Genomic DNA, 11670 nt, shown 5'->3' with positions numbered 1-11670 from the left:
ACACTCTTGGGGCTGGGGATTTAGCTCAGTGGTAGAGCGCTTACCTAGGAAGCGCAAGGCCCTAGGTTCAGTCCCCAGCTCCGAAAAAAAGAACCAAAAAAAAAAAAAAAAAAAAAGTAGGACACTCTTAATCTCTGAGCCATCACTCCAGCCCCCTGACTTCTTTAACCCTGTTTCCAGGGTGTCTGGGACTTCCCCAGAGGAAGAATGTCACAGCCTCTGGGCCACAGGGCCCAATGTACTCAAGGATTTCCAGACTCTGTCCAATGCAGGCATCAAGAACTGGCAATGGTCACACCCATCTCTGGCTTACCTTCAAGCAAGGATGGACGGCTTTCAGCCAAAGAAAACATGTTCTCTTTTTTGAAAACTTTGTGTTTATTTTTAGGGGTGTGTGTTAAAAACCTGAGTACAGTGCTTTTGGAGGCAGAGCCTCTGAACTTAGAGGTACAGGGAGTCATAAGGAGTCAGAGGAATTTAGGCTGGGAGAACAGGTGTCGTGGTTGAGTAAGAAGAGCCCCCATAGGCTCATGTATCTGCATGCCTGATCTAGCTCTGCTTTGAGTGAAATTTCCTTGCAACTTTGAAAATCTGTATATGGGCCTTTATTCTTTGAATAAGAATCCAAGAACCAGAAAACACCAACACTGACCTTGCTCACCTGACACTGAAAAAATGATGGTAGGGGCTGGAGAGATGGCTCAGTGGTTAAGAGCACTGGCTGCTCTTCCAGAGGTCCTGAGTTCAATTCCCAGCAACCACATGGTGGCTCACAACCATCTGTAATGGGACCCAATGCCCTCTTCTGGTGTGTCTGAAGACAGCTAGAGTGTACTCATATAAATAAATGTAAAAGAGGGGTTGGGGATTTAGCTCAGTGGTAGAGCGCTTGCCTAGCAAGTGCAAGGCCCTGGGTTCGGTCCCCAGCTCTGAAAAAAAAGAAAAGAAAAAAAATAAATGTAAAAGAAAAAACAATGAAGGTAAGTTTATAGTCAGATTTTTTCCCTCTTAAAAATAAATTTATTAATGTGTGTGAATGAATAGACATGTCACAGGTGTGCAGGTACCCAGAGTCCAGCAGAGGGAGTCAGAGCCTCTGGAACTGGAAATACAGGCAGTTGTGAGCCACCAACCTACGGACCACTCAGCTCCTCAAAGGAGTCATCCCTGAGCACTGGATTTTCTTCAGCACCCACACAGTAGTTCCCAACCATCTGAAACCCTTGTCTCAGCAGATCCAACACCTCACCACTGACCTTGAAGCTGAAACAAAATCCCAAATTATTATTTTTACAGTCTCGTTGTGCTGGCCCAAACTCAAGAGATCCACCTCTGTCTCCCGAGTGCTGGGAGTAAAGGTGAGTGCCACCACTGCTCGGCTTCCAAATGACGGACTTTTAAATGAATGGACTCAAAACAACAACAACAACACAGTCCTCAGGGTGGTTGGCTGGCAGAGTGCCGACTTAGCGTTCACGACCTGGGTTCTGCCAGACCACATAAACACATGCGGCAATGCTTGCCTTTAACTTCAGCACTCAGGAGGTAGAGACAGGAAGGTAAGGAGGTCAAGGTCTGCCTCTCACAGTTTGAGGTTAGCCAGAACTAAGGGAAGGGAGGAAACAGGCAGGTGGAGAGATGCTCAGGGGTTAAGGACATGAACTTGCTTGCCCTTGCAGAGGATCTGAGTAAAGCTCCGGCAGTCTTACAGTTGCTCGTACCTCCAACCCTCGTGTGGCCTCTTTGGGGACCCACACTCATATCCACATAATTAAGAATAAATCTTAGAAAAAACAGTCTTCGGATGAAGACCGGTCATGTTCCTCTCCCTTGGGACATATTTATTGTGTTTTTCAGCTACAGCACTAACAGGAGAATCTGCAACACCTGAGGGCAGAACCCAACAACCAGGAGCCTCTTGCCCCGTGCACAAGCGGGGCCTCAGCTACCCTAGTTATGTCTGAAGAGCTTCAGGCCCATCCAAGTCCACAGGTGGAAGAACACGTACACCGGTACGGTGACCGGCAGAAGCAAACTGTAGAAGCACAGGCTGCTGGCGCTGGTACAGCCCTCTGGGAAGTTTTCTTCCACAGAGGCGGAGTAGAACAGGCCCGCCAGGGAGATGAGCGGGATGAGGACAGTCAGGGTGGGCAGAGACAGGATCATCCTCCTCCCTTCTGAAGGTATACAGTTCAAGAAAACTCGGTTGTTTTCAAAGTTATGTTCTTGTGCTGGTGCACTCCTGTCTTATCTTCCCTTTCTCTGGACTCCTCTTTCATCCAGGCATGCTTCCCAAGAGCACACAAAAACTTCAGCGGTCCCAGGCTGAGGGTGACGGCTCCTCAGCCTCGTTCTGATCCAATCCACCACCACACGAAGCGGTTACCAGCGACTGCAGACAACACACGTGTCCCTCGCAGCGCTGGCTAAAGGATTCCTTACTGTATGAGAAAAGTGCAAGATGACAAGATGAGGGGAAGGGAAAGGAAAAGAAGGGGAAACAGTCTGTACAGTACTGAGCAGGTTAAAGGCAGGAGGATTGCTGTCACTTGCAGTCTGGCCTCAAACATTGGGATCCTCTTGCATCAGTCTTCCCAAGCCACCACGCCCGACTAGAAAACAAACCTTCAAAACACTCAAGTGTCATCCATTTCTTTGGGAACTAAGAAATTCGAAAAGCAGAATGAAGGACAGGTGGACTGATAGTGTTTTCTCGAACCGAGGAAGCGGAATGAGACCTACAAATCCAGATTCACTTCAGACACCTGAGTGGAGGCTTCCCGTACGACGAGGACCGGCTAGGGACCAGCACCGGAACCCGGAGCCTCGTCACGAGCCGCCCGTCGTCAATGCACAGAGTGAAGACAGCGCCAGCCCTGGGCCCAGTCGCCTCGGGGACGCGAAGGGGCACCCGGGTCCCGCTGCAGCCTCTGGCTGACCGAGGGTAGCGATGGCCGGGTCGGAGAGAACCGAGCCAAGCCGGAGAGAACCGAGCCAAGCCGGAGAGAACCGGACCAAGCCGAACAGGGCAGAGGAGAACCCGGCCGAATCGAAAGTGAACCAGCCAGCCAAGCGGAACCGGAGGCGTCCGTGGCGCAGACGCCTTGCTAGCGCGAGTCCTGTCCCAGCCGGTTCCAACAGCTCCTCCGCCCGTATCGGATCTCGAGACCCTGAACTCACCATTCACTGGCCTGTAAATGTCCGGGTCCCGGCTGCGCCTGGCTGTGACCGTCACCGCTCTACGAAGGCGGAGCACCCGGGCCAGCCGCCCAATCAAATCCCTGAGGGGGCGGGGTAAGAAACCCAGATCCCGCGAGGGAGCCGATCCGCGCGTGCTCATTGGACAGCGCACCACGCCTTCGCTCCGGCGCTCAGGCTCCGCCCCCGTAGTCTTGAGTGACGGGTGAAGCCAGAGGGGTGCTGAGAGGACCCTGATTGATAAGGACCTCCCTGCCCCGGACCCCACGGCCTCCGGCTGGGCGTCCTGTGTGCCAGGACTGCTGGACCTTGGAGAGGAACGTATTTGCCGCAGAGTGTGTTCACGGCGTTCCAGAGCAGACCGGTGTCTTTCTGCGCTGAAAAGCTTTCCCCATTTCTAACTGATAAACTTGAAGCCTGAATCACACTTGGTCGCAGCCACCATCACCCAGCCTCTGAAGCAGCGGGGAACGAGTCCGATCCGTCGTTTTACGTTTGAATTGGTGAATGTCAAAATAGTAGTTTGGGCCGATGAGAGGGCTCAGCGAGTACGGGCGTTTCCTGCCAAGCCTTAGTAACTGAGTTCGATCCTCGGGGACCCCCACCCCCACGGTGGAGAACCTATTTTCTTCTCGCATTGTCCTCTGACCTCCACGCATGTACTGCAGCACACCCGCGTGTACTCCTGCAAAAAGTGTAAAATGCAATTTTAAGAGAGAATGTTGGGGTTGGGGATTTAGCTCCGTGGTAGAGCGCTTGCCTAGGAAGCGCAAGGCCCTGGGTTCGGTCCCCAGCTCCGAAACAAAAGAACCAAAAGAGAGAGAGAGAGAGAGAGAGAGAGAGAGAGAGAGAGAGAGAGAGAGAGAGAGAGAGAGAGAGTAGCCAGGCATGGGAGCCTAAACTCCTAATCCCAGCACTCAGTAGGCAAAAGCTGGAAGATTTCTGTGAGTTTGAGGTCACCCTGGTCTACATACACCCAGGTCATCGCAACTACATAGTAAGACGGTGTGTGTGTGTGTGTGTGTGTTGGGGGACGGGTAGTAAATGCTGTGCACAGCCACCGCTTTGCCTAGTAAGACAGTGTTGTCTCTGATCCCAGAGTAAAGAAAAATGAGACTGAGCTAGGATTCTATGCAGTACCACACAGGGACCGCCATCCCTTAATCTTCCAGCAAACTAAAAGATCAGAAAGTTTTTCTTCGCACAGGTAAGTAGTGGTATCGATTCCATGCAGTTTTTAGTGCAACCACAAGGTGGCAGAAAAGAGCTGAGGACAAAGCCATCCTATGGTTTACACAGAGCAGATATGAACATTTTTTTAAATTAAATTTTTAAAAATCGAAACAAAAAGTATCAAGATGGTTCAAGTGGTAAAGACACTCACTGCACAAGCCTGTGGAGGGACCAGTATTGGCACAAGACACCCAAAACCGAGTTCTGAGCACAGAGATTTGCCCCAAAGGACAAAGGGCAGGGAATGAATCAAAGACTGGATTTAAAGGATTGGGGCGGGGGCGGGGGCGCACAACAGAGAGGATGGTGACAACACAACAAAGGCCTGGATAGAGAGGAGATCGACGTGGCACATAGGAAAGTGGCGGTTTGAAATTGTAAAGGGTAAACCCCATGTTAGGACTAGGTATTTAATTTCAATTGGAATGTTCCATAGGGCAGCCAAAGGGAGCCTTAGTTTGCTGGACTCCAATACTCTGACAGCCGGACCTTGAAGAGGATGTGGTCAGATAAGGGAACAGACCTTGAGAGCTAGCGTGAGGAATACAACATAGTGGTTTTTAGCAGAGGGAATGAGAGAGAAGGGCAAGGCCTACCAGACCATGTTTGCCAAGATGGCTAGAGTGCCTCAGCCTGACTCCTCCAAGCTGCCCTCTGCATGGGGAGAAACCTATTTAAATAAACAGATTTAAATCGACAGACGCTGCTGCACTAAGGATCAGAGACCTTGGTGCTTGTGCGACAGGCTTTTCCTGTGCACACACCACACACACACACACACACACACACACACACACACACATTTGCTCACTCCAGAGAGTGGTCCCACTGCAAACCAAAGTATAGACTGCACCAGTGTAGTGAACCAGTGAGTGTGGCTGGGGTTACTTACAGAAATACGAGTGACGGGCTACGTACAGGTGTAGAAATGACTCAAAAACAACTGTGGTAGGATGAAGTGCCTAGGGTGGGGTGGCTTTGGCGGGCCATGCCAAGGGGTGCCACTGAGAAATGACGCCACACAACAGACCTAATGTAAGAGGGTCATTGGGGGAGGGAGGAGAGTGAAGGGCCTTCTTGGAGTGGGGACATCAGGGAGACAGAGAGAGAGGGGGGCAAAGGAGAAGGAGAGAGATCTGTGGTGGCTATGGGCTTTCATATGCCTTACATGGGGGTAACATACGCTGCCCCTGGGTCCCTGAGGGCAGGCTGGTAGAAAGTCCTGGTTGCTAACAAACTATCATCAAAGCCCACCCCCGCACGGGGTCTGTGATGGTTTGTATATACTTGGCCCAGAGAGTGGCACTATCAGGAAGTGTGGACTTGTTAGGGTAGGTGTGTTAAGACCCTCATCCTAGCTTCCTAGAAGCCAGTCTTCTAGCAGCCTTCAGATCAGATGAAAATATAGAACTCTTAGCTCTTCCAGCCCCATGTCTGCCTGGACGCTGCCAGGCTCCTGCCTTGATGATAATGGACTGAACCTCTGAACTTGTAAGCCAGCCCCAATTGAATGTCACCCTTATAAGAGTGGCCTCAGTCATGGTATCTGTTCATAGAGATGAAACCCCTAACTAAGACAGTATCACAAAAGCTTGGTAGGTTGAGTACAGCTGTAGGCAGCTCAGCAAGTTGGAGAGAGTCCTTTTCAGGTGCCTCAGCTGCTCTCTGCTTCTTCTAGGCAGCTGGGCCTGCCTGAGAGATGCACTCATTCACACATACACACATTCACTTGGGAAGGGAGGGGCCTAGTGAATCTGATCAGTTTCAGGGACTTCCTGAAGCTCTTTTGAGTTATTTATTTTTCATCTTATGAGCTTTTCTGCCAGGTGGGATGTCTCATTCTAGGGGGAAACAGGAGTAATCAGTTCTGACATCGTCTGAAAACGCGGTTGGTGGTGCATGTTACTTTTCTGTTCTACTTTCAATTTTCCCCTACTGGCTTGTCCATTAGGTCTATTTCCTGCATGCTTATACTTATACTTAGTTGGTTTTTGGTCTGTCCTTCTTTATTCTAAAAGTTAGGAGAAGTCAACTCACAGCTTTGGAGAACCATCTGGCCTAATTTTTTTTTTTTTGAGGCAAGAGCAAAGATTACATCTTAAAAGCAGGTGCTAAGTCCATGAAACAGCTGAGAGTCCAGAAGCTCCCAGACAAGTGCAAGAGCACTTGCTATGGCTTTTTCAAAAATAGGGGCTGGAGAGATGGCTCAGCGGTTTAGAGCACTGGCTACTCTTCCAGAGGTTCTGAGTTCAATTCCCAGCAACCACATGGTGGCTCATAACCATCTGTAATGGGATCTGATGCCCTCTTCTGGTGTGTCTGAAGACAGCTACAGTGTACTCATATACATAAAAGAAAATAATAAATCTTTTAAAAAATATTTTATGGGATTAGAGAGATGGCTCAGCCATTAAGAGAATTGGCTATTTTTTCCTAAGGACCAGAGTTCAAATCCCAGCACCCACTGGTGGGAACAAGCAAAAGAAACTTATTTAAAGTACTACCATTTCGTTTTCAGATTCCATTTAATCATAGGGAGAGACCAAATTCAAGGTCCCAGGCCCTAGGGGAGCTGGGGACTTCCCTATTGCTGACCAGCTTCTGTTGTAAACAGTTGTCTGAGTCCAGACATCTCAGGATCCACTTCTCTGTCTTGCTGGCAGGGTCACACAAGTTCATGTTCCCAGTCCTACGAACAAACACCTATCCCACTTCTCCAAATGTTTTAATTGCCTGTTAACCAGTAAAGGATATAGAAAGTGCCGTTATCTGAACCAAGGTGCATAAGTTATAAAAACATATAACCAACTGCCTTTTGTGCCCTAATTAACTGCATGTCGCTGACCTGCTCCTTTGTCCCCTTGTCACTCTGAGCTCCGCACCTAATGTCTAGTAGAACGAATTAGGACCTTGAAGCCAGGAGCCCTGGATAAGGCCCAGTCTCCAACGGGGCTCTCCCTTGCTTAACCCATAATGTCAAAGCCCAATTGGCTAACACTGCAGCTCCTCCCAGCTCCCCTTGCTTTGGGTTCCCATCCTTTAAAGCTGTTGTACAATCTTCCTTCTGAGACTCAGTTCAGATCCTGAACTGGCTGCCTCCCTGCACGCTCAGAAAAATAAAGCTTTCAGCTTCAAGCTTTTGTCTCTGAAGTGAGTTTTCTTGGCTTCCAACCCAAACCCAACACCACATAGTGGCTCACAACCACCTGTAACTCAAGTTCCAAGGCCATGTATTGCCCTCTTCTGGCCTCTGTGGGCACTGCACACACAGTACACAGACACAAGCAGGCCAAATGCCTATATACGTAAGCAATCCTATAAAATACATCGTGTTACATCGGTTTATTTGTGTGTGGATACACATGCTTCTGTGCCACACTGAGCATGGGCAGGTCAGAGGACAATGTATGAGAGCCATTTTTCTCCTTTCTTCACGTGGGTCCCGGGAATCAAACAGGCCATTAAACTGGGAGTGAGTTCCTTTGCTCTTTAACCCTCTTACCAGCTCCAGTTCTGATTCTTTCCTTCTGATGTTCAGAGAATTGGATCTGAGACTCTGCTTCCTGGTGCAGACCCAGATTAGGTCTTTCCTGTGTTATGGGGTCTGCTTAGATCCAACACTACTCAAACACCAGGTCCATGCAGATGACAAAATTTATTTTAATTAAGCCATTTCTGAGCAACCAGGGCCAGAGATCAGACCGGTGAGCTGGACTGCAACCCTGAAGGGATGTTGTACAGCTTAAAGGTGAAACCATAAAGCCAGGGGGAGCAAGGTGGGTTGAGCAAAGGAGTTTCCACCAATCAGGATAGGAGTTGGATCCCAGGCCTGGGAACATGAACTTAATTTGACTCTGCTAGCAAGATGGAGAAGTTGTCCTTGAGATACCTGAACCCAGACAACTGTTTCCTTATAAGCTATCTGAAGGTGTGAGAGGACATGTGATATTTTGCTGGAGTGAACACTAAGAGGGTATGTGATGTCTGGAAAGAGTATAAGTAGAACCCAACAGACAGTGAAAGGTCGCACTTGCATTGCTGCTGGCTTCACTGGTTTTTCCTGGTCTACACGTCATAGAACTGTGCCAAAGAACGTCTCACAGTATTCCGACTGATTCTTGCCACTTCTGTTGACTGACGCCTACTCAGCAGAGGCTGGCAGTTTCTGCTGGATCGAGCTGCTGCTACTGAATCGTGTTTGGTGTTTGCTATTGGACTGAACTGCTGGTATCCTGACAATGAAGAGTGGAATCACCCAAAGAATGCACTACTTCTAGACAGCTCCACAACCCTCTTTTCTTATAAACCTTTTCCCCCTCCTCTGGTTGGTGGGCTAGAAGGGAGGTTGAAGTGTTCAAGAACCCTAAATAAAGTAGGTTTAGGAAAATCTAAGCCTACAGTGGGTGGCTTCAGTACCCAACTCCCTCCAACAGACAGGCCACCCAAACAAAAGGTAAAGAGAAAAATGCTGGAGTTAAACTTCCTTCTCAGCAGCCCCCGGACCTTTCTCTGAACTTGACCACACACTTGGACACAAAGCAAGTCTCAGCAGACACAAGATAAGTGAAATAACTCATGCACCCTATCTTATCACCATGGATTAAGGCAGTATGTCAACAACAGAATGTTGTTCTTGGAAACTGAACAACTGTCTACTGAATGAAGATGAATCAAAATAGAAATCGTGAAAGAAATTTAAATCTTTTTAGAATTGGATGAAAATGAAAATGCAGCATACTAAAACCTATGGGACACAGTGGAGGTGGTTCTAAGAGGCAAGGTCATAGCACTACGCGCCTACATCAAAACAAAACAAAACAAAAACTTAGAGATCTCACACTAATAAGTTGCCAGCAAACTGAAAACTGCAGAACAAAAGGAAGAAATAATGACCAAGAAATAATCAAATCAGGGCTGAAATCAATCAAACTGAAACAAACAAAGCGATATAGTCAATGACACAAAGCATTCTTCTTTGAGAAAATCAATAAGATTGACAAACCCTTAGCCAAATTAACTAAAAAGCAAAGAGAGAAAAACTTTATAATCTAATAATATTGGAGATGAAAAGAATTACAAAAAATACCCCCCCAAATCCAGAGAATCTTAACATATTTTTTAAAATTTCTGTATTCTACCAAACTGGAAATGGATTCGTGTGTGTGTGTGTGTGTGTGTGTGTGTGTGTGTGTGTGTGTCCCACCAAAGTTAAATGAAGATCAGAGAAGCAATTTACACAGACCCATAGTGAAATAAAAGTAGTAAACAAAAGCCCAGGCCCAGATGGATTCAGCACAGAATTCTGCCAGACCTTCAAAGAACACCAATACTGCTCAAATTACTCCACAAAATAAAAACCAAAGGAACGTTTTCTAATTCTTTTTAGGAGACACTATTACACTGATCCCCAAACCACACAAAGACAAAGCAACAGCAACAAAAGATAAAATTACAGGCCAAACATCCCTTATGAACATAGATGCAATAATTCTCAGTAAAATTCTTGCAAACCAAGTCCAAGAAACGGATAGAAAAATCATCCACCATGCTTAAGTAGGCTTGATCCCAGCAATGCAGGGATGACTCAACACACATAAATCAGTGAATGTATTCTACCACATAAACAGACTGAACCGCAAAAACCACATGATCACCTCACTGGCTGCAGAAAATAGATCTTTGACGAAGTCCAACACCCCTTCATAATAAAAGTCCTAGAGTGACTAAAGATACAAGGCATATACTTCAACATAATTAAGGCTGTTTACAGCAAGCCATTATCAATCTACGCTCAAAGCATTTCCACTAAAACCAGGAACAGTGCAAGGATGTCCACTGTCTCCATAACTATTCGGTGTAGCCCTTGAAGTCTTTTTTAAAGATTTAATTATTTATTCTATATAAATACACTGTTGCTCTCTTCAGACACACCAGAAGAGGGCATCAGATCTCATTATAGATGGTTGTGAGCCACCATGTGGTAACTGGGAATTGAACTCAGGATCTCTGGAAGAACAGTCAGCACTCCTAACCACTGAGCCATCACTCCAGCGCTGAGCACTTGAAGTCTTAGCTAGAGCAATAAGACAACTGAAGATGGCCAAGGGGATCAAGTGGCCATCAGAGGGAACTAACAGAGACCCATAAATGGACAATGTGCAGAGGGTGAGAGACTTTGGAGTACTCAGTCCTAAAGGGGATGTCTCCATCCCTTCAGGGCTCAAGGAACTGTGTGGAAGAGTAGGCCAACTGCCGCCCCAAGAAATCTCACTGGGCCTATAAACCACACTTTACGGTAGGCGCTATCCAGTAGTAGATGGCCAGCACAAAATGAACTTAACAGTATTTTTAGAGACTGATTGTCTCAAATTGCTTTGCTTGAGCATTTTTGTCCTATTGGTCTTTTGCTTGTATATCTTTGCCTCTGTTTTTTATGTTATGTTTTTTGTTTCTGTCTGTCTGCCTGCCTGTCTGTCTGTCTGTCTGTCTGTCTGAGACAGGGTTTCTCTGTGTAGCCCTGGCTGTCCTGGAACTCACTCTGTAGATCAGGCTAAGTTCTGTGATTAAAGGTGTGTGCCACCACCACCAACTGTTTGTTTTTTAAAGAGGAGGGTGGGTAGAGATGGGTGAGTGAGAGGTGGGAAGAGTTGTGGGGGGAAGGGGTTATCAGAGTATATTGTATGGAAAATTGGTCTCAATTTAAAAATCTATAGAAGAAAAACACTAGATCTGAGCTTCACCTTCCCTATGCTGCACAAGAAGTCAGGTCACAGTCTGTGGACTTATCTGCGAGTGGAGGAATCCCCGGGCCTGACCTCAGAGGTCCTCCAGAAGCCTCTCATGTCAGGGAGACTTGGTACTTGCTCTGATGTTTCCAAAGTCCAGCACTCTGAGTGGGCACCAAGTCAACAAGCTTGTGCCGTGCCATGGTTTCAGACACGTGGCACAGTTTATTTCAGTGGTCACAGCTGTATCACAGGCTGCAAACTCTGTGACAGGGCTGGCTGGTGGGATCAGCTGTTGTTGTTATTGTCTGTCCTTATTTGCAGACAGGATCTCACTATGTGGCCCATGGTGGCTTCAAACTCATGGAGTAAAGCCGGTTATCACCAAGCCCGGGATTTTATAATTTTTTTATGCTTGAATAATTGCCAATAAACTAGATTGTCCTTGTGTAATTTGATTAATGCACATTTTCTCTGGAAGTACGTTTTCACTATGCAATTTTGTTAGTTTTCA

The 11670-nt window shown here is 47.3% G+C and overlaps 1 protein-coding gene across 2 annotated transcripts; it reads right to left on the bottom strand.

Moving 5' to 3' along the window:
• Window positions 1-359: 359 nt before the first annotated feature.
• Window positions 360-3249, bottom strand: Pigy (phosphatidylinositol glycan anchor biosynthesis, class Y). 2 transcript variants are annotated; one of them, NM_001447005.1, is given in 2 exon segments: window positions 360-2441; window positions 2626-3249. In NM_001447005.1, a coding segment is annotated over 1 exon segment (216 nt). In that variant the 5' UTR covers window positions 2167-2441; window positions 2626-3249; the 3' UTR covers window positions 360-1950.
• Window positions 3250-11670: the final 8421 nt, after the last annotated feature.

The sequence above is a fragment of the Rattus norvegicus genome, chromosome 8 (genome assembly GCF_021556685.1).
Source record: "Rattus norvegicus strain SHRSP/BbbUtx chromosome 8, alternate assembly SHRSP_T2T, whole genome shotgun sequence".
NCBI classification, from domain to species: Eukaryota; Metazoa; Chordata; class Mammalia; order Rodentia; family Muridae; genus Rattus; species Rattus norvegicus.
Note: the sequence above shows the minus strand (reverse complement) of the source record. Positions and strands in the feature narration are given on the sequence as shown.